Source organism: Galeopterus variegatus, unplaced genomic scaffold (assembly GCF_000696425.1).
Source record: "Galeopterus variegatus unplaced genomic scaffold, G_variegatus-3.0.2 Scaffold4765, whole genome shotgun sequence".
In the NCBI taxonomy this organism is placed as follows: Eukaryota; Metazoa; Chordata; class Mammalia; order Dermoptera; family Cynocephalidae; genus Galeopterus; species Galeopterus variegatus.
Genome location: NW_007730876.1, coordinates 138,612 through 143,839, shown reverse-complemented (window position 1 = coordinate 143,839; position 5,228 = coordinate 138,612). Strand labels below are relative to the sequence as shown.

The window sequence follows — 5,228 nt, the reverse complement described above, 5'->3', positions numbered from 1 at the left end:
TTTTTTTTTTTTTTTTTTTTTTTTTTTTTTTTGTCTTTTTGTCTTTTTTCCGTGTCCGGCAACGGATCGCAACCCTCAGTGTTGCCCCCGTACCGGACCGGGGACCGGCGACGGGATCGCAAGCCTCGCGCGTTGCTCCCGCACCTCGCTCAGCCAGTGAGCGGGAGCCGGTCTGTACGTGGGATCCGAACCCTCGGACGGGAGCGCTGCCGCGCTTCCCAAGCGGCGCACTATCCAGTGCGCCACCGGGCGGGCCCAATGAGTCTTTTTTTTTTTGCCTTGCCAGTACCTTGGAACTTTTCAAGAGCACTAAGTCAGCCTTTGATTTAATTTGACATAGTTTTCAGTGTATATGTTGTTTTTGGCATTTGGTCTCACTATCATAGGAATATCAGGTACCCCAGAGACACCCATGCCACCACTGTGTTCAGTGTTGATGTCACATGTAGACATGAGTCCACAACTATGCTCCATTTTCCAGGTATGCTACAGGCCATGACATCACAGAGCACTCTGTCCTGATCCATGAGTACTACAGCCGGGAGGCCCCCAACCCCATTCACCTCACTGTGGACACAAGTCTCCAGAATGGCCGCATGAGCATCAAGGCCTATGTCAGGTGACCACAGAGTGTTGGGCCATAGGGGCATAAAAGGCTATCCAGTTCATACCATGCCTAGAGGACACCCCACCCCACCCCAAGCAAGTTAAATTCTCTCAGTGTGTAACTCACTGCCTTCTGAGGAGGCTCATTCATCTTTCTCAACAGTTATCATTAGAAAAGTTTTACTCTGAAACAAAATCTGTCTATCCGTGTAATTTCCACTCAGTGATCCGAGCTGTACTCCAGGTTTCTGCTCAATGCTCTTAATTTCAAATGGTAGCCCTTTAGATATTTGAGCAAGCTGTCTTGTTTCTTTTGTGTCATCTTTTTTAGAACATATCCGTAGTTCCTGCAGCCAGTCCTCTTGTGATATTTTTGTCATGATCCTTCTCCATGTTCACTACTTTTCTGAATTACCCTTTAGTTTGTTGTTATCTTTAGAACTCAGCACAGTACTCGGGGTAATGCAGATTAAAAGATGACTATCCTTACTTTGAACACTCTATTAACCCAGGATTGAGTGTAGTTTGGGTCAATAACATTACAGAGTTGACCCATTGATATTGCGGGCAGTTAAAATACCAGTTAATGGTGGATGTTGGGAAAGGCCCTAGTGGCATGCTGAAGAAGAGGCTGCTGGGAGTTGGAAGAATTATGTCTCCTGGTTAGAGTGGAAACACTAGTTAGTGCATCTCATAGGCTTTTTCACTTTGTGCTGTTTCTGTGTCTGACACCGATGTAGCCAGTTAACTATTTATGCAGTAAGACAAAGATGGTGGATGCCAAGTCCTTATGTGCCAGTTGGCATATTACTAAGCTCTAGCCATTGCTTGACTTCTTAGCCTTTACAGATATTTCAAACTCTTCAAGATCCAATTGAAAGTGTATAGTTGACATAGTAAAGACAACACCTTTAGTGAGATTACTTTTGGCACCCAGTATAGTCTTGGTGAGCAGGAGTCAATTTATTTTTTCAGTGCTGATGAAGGACTCAGTCTCCATCTTTTCTTTCCATGGTGGTGGGTGTCCCATCTCTGTCTTTTCTTTGCATGGAGGTGGGTGTCCAGGCAGCCATCTCCACAGGGAAATCCATAGTCTTTTCCTCTCATTAATAACACTGAGCAGTGTGTAAGGTACTCCTCTAAAGGAACCAGGCCAGATCCGAAGGCTGAGTCCCCTCTCTCAAGCCCATGGCTTGGTGTGTGGAATGAGCTAGAGAGAGAAATTGACTTTTGCTCCCATGAGACCTCTGGGTTTTAGTGATTTCAGCCTTCTTATGTCAGAACCTTGGAAGTCATTGTCTTGCTGGAATGCCTTTCCAGCCCAGACTAGACATGGAAACCCTCTCCCAAGATCGTCAGTTGACTTTGACTTCTCTTTCTCTAGCACTTTAATGGGTGTCCCTGGGAGGACCATGGGAGTGATGTTCACACCTCTGACAGTGAAATATGCATATTATGACACTGAACGCATCGGAGGTGAGTAACGTTTCCATATGCTCCTTAGAGGTCTTAGGCATTTTTCTGGGTTGGTGGGGACGGGGTGCTGCTCCTCTGTAACAAGGATGGAGGTCTGGTGTGATCTAAAGAGGAACCATTGGTCTTAGGTTTGTGATGACTAGAAGTCAGTCATTCTCCTATATAAATAAGATGCGAGGAATTATTTGAGAAATTTTGTCAGAAGTGAGAAATTAACAGTTCCAGAGGCCACGTGACCGTTCATATGAGACCAGAGTCTGATTCGCATACTAGGTGCAGGAGTTGAGCTCTATCATCTATCAGGAGGAAGAAAAGCTGATAACAGCAGAGCAGGGAGTTTGATGAAACTGACCAAATCCAAAGGGAGGTGGGAAGGGGAGTTAGCAGGATGTTTAAAGACCATCTCTTTCCTGATGGGATGACTGAATTATCTATGTCTTATTACCCACCACTGTCCACAATCCCACCAACCCACTCCCACAGTTGACCTGATCATGAAGACCTGTTTTAGCCCGAACAGGGTGATTGGACTCTCAAGTGACTTGCAGCAAGTAGGAGGGGCATCAGCTCGCATCCAGGATGCCCTGAGCACAGTGTTGCAGTATGCAGAGGATGTACTGGTGAGAGGGGGCATGGAAAAACAAAGAGGGAGGACATAGATCTCCACTCTGGGATCACTGAGGGATGTGCTGAGGAAATGATAGTGCTCCATAGTGAGAATTGACTGCCTCATTGAATCTTTCTTTTGGTGCTTAGTCTGGAAAGGTGTCAGCTGACAATACTGTGGGCCGCTTCTTGATGAGCCTGGTTAACCAAGTACCCAAAATAGTTCCTGAGGACTTCGAGACCATGCTCAACAGCAACATCAATGTGAGTGCCATTCCCAGGTCTCCCGGAGCCTGGTTCCTTCCCCCACACAAATGGAAAGGGAGTTGGGTGGGGTGGAGAAGAGACAGGGCTTCCCTGTTGGCCCCCTTGCAATCCAAGTTGGGAGGAAGAAAGAAGTGGTTCACATGTTTGGAGATTCCTTCTCCTTCTTTGATTCCATTGTCTCAGGTTCTGCTGATACTACTGTGACTTGTTATCTAGATCATGATGGAAAGAAATGCTAAAATTTAGGGGTTAATGAAAACACAATTTCTTATTTTCCCTGTCTGAGTTCACTGACTCCCTATATTCCACCCATGGATCTATAGTCTATAAATATATCAGTAGAGGTGAGAAAGTATTCTCAACCATTTCCTTCCTGCCTTCCACCTTTGACTCTTGCTCACTCTCTCCCAGCTGTCACTTATTCAGGACTGTCCTCACACCCAGTGTTCACCATGGAGCCTAACACCAGCCCTTCTGCTCTCTTTTCCACCTAACCCCTTAAATAAATCTAAAATGACAATTAGTTTCACTTGTTTTTGAACTTTACATGAGTATTATAATATGTGTTTTCACTGTGTATCTGTCTTCCAGGATCTGCTGATGGTGACTTACCTGGCCAATCTCACGCAGTCACAGATTGCTCTCAATGAGAAACTTGTAAATCTGTGACTGGGCCCCAAGCAGCTCTCCTGCCAGTCTGGGTCTTGGCCCTAGGACTCAGACTGAAGTGAAGGAGAAATGGTTTGTTTGTGGTTTTGAGTCACACTGAGTCAGTCAACTGCTTGTGACTCTAAATAAATATAGCCTACTTTTTGTAAATGAATTCCATTTTATGTGAGTTTATTGCTGGGTAGAAGGGAGAAACTGTTCTACAGCTCACACAGCCGGGAAGTGAGTACTGCAGGTAGAAGTCAGTTGTGTGTTTGACATGACTCATCATCAGTAGTTGCACCCACAACTCACTTTAGCTTCACCCGACTCCACACCAGATAGCCTTCTCAGCACACTAGTTTTAAAGCGGCAATTTCTCCTCGGTCTTTCCTATGATCAGAGCAAGCTGTACCTCCTGAAAAATTGATTTTCATCATTTCTCCTTTATAGCATCTTACATGGATGGCAGTACACAGAGCTGCCTTATGCACAGTGTTGAAGTCCCAGAGGTGTGGTAGTGAGTGGGAGGAGAGGAAAAAGATACAGATCAGTTCTGGGACCCATGTTTCTATGCTGGTACAAGACAGCCATCTCCATGGTGAGGATTAATTGCTTTACCAAATTGTTCCTTTGGTTTTCAATCTTGAAAGGTGTCCGCTGACAACACTGCAAACCATTTCTTGATGGGTCATGTGGTTTCCACAGGAAATAAGAAAGACAATCCATAGAGAAAAAATAGTTGAAAGAATTAGAAGCTTAATCTGAACAAAAAGTAGAGCGTGTGGTCAGTGTCTTAAAATACTTGAATAGTAGGATGGAGCTGTTTGCCACTTTGGTTCTTGGGGCAGAATAAGGATCTATGGGTTAAAGTTTAACAAGATTTCCCCAAAACCTCAGAAAATTTAAGTGCTTTCTGTAACTTGAGAGCTGCCCTGGGTTGTGTTGAGGTTTGCCATTGGCTGAATCTAAGCAAAGACTAGATGACATTTCCCAGAAATCTTGTAGGATCGAGTATTTGCCTAGGTCACCTCAAACATCCCCTTCATCTGATGTCCCAGAGATCTACCTGGGCAATGTGAAATGTCTTAGACTGAGAAAGAAACAAGTCATTATTTAGGGACTGAGGGGTATATTATAAATTGGAGTGAAAAGGTGAGTGAAGGCAAGTGGGAGTCAAAAGGCCTGAATCCTAATTTTGGTTCTGAGATATATAACCTTAGGAAACACAAACGCTAGGAGTTATAAGGTGTGGATCATAATAATACATAGTCCATTAGAGTGTTGTTAGCATTTGATGAATTAATAAATGTCAGGTTAACACTTGTAGAGAATAGTGCCTTGTATGTGGTAAGAATAAATAAGAAGTAGATATTATGTCTAAAGCTGAATACAGTTTGAATGTAATGTGAACCCCAGCCTGGATTTCAATTCTAGTTTCGAGATATGTAACCTTACGAAATACAAGTTCTGAGGGTCATAAAGTGTGGATAGTAAAGATACTTTTTTACAGGTAGGAAAATGTAAGCAGGTGTTATCTGCAAAATGATAATGATTATGGCAAATTGTGAGGTTAAAAATAAAATGCATGGTTGGAAGAGGGTTGATCAGAGTTAAAATGTTTC

The 5,228-nt window shown here is 43.8% G+C and overlaps 1 protein-coding gene across 1 annotated transcript in view; it reads left to right on the top strand.

The window, feature by feature from the left end:
• EIF3F (eukaryotic translation initiation factor 3, subunit F) overlaps nt 1–3,778 on the top strand; it is a 9,001-nt gene extending 5,223 nt beyond the window's left edge. The window contains exons 4-8 of the mRNA XM_008588303.1: nt 482–619; nt 1,991–2,082; nt 2,566–2,702; nt 2,839–2,952; nt 3,547–3,778. Coding sequence (XP_008586525.1) covers nt 482–619; nt 1,991–2,082; nt 2,566–2,702; nt 2,839–2,952; nt 3,547–3,624 — 559 coding nt within the window. The 3' untranslated portion in view covers nt 3,625–3,778. The remainder of the gene's footprint in view (nt 1–481; nt 620–1,990; nt 2,083–2,565; nt 2,703–2,838; nt 2,953–3,546) is intronic.
• The last annotated feature ends 1,450 nt before the right edge of the window (nt 3,779–5,228 follow it).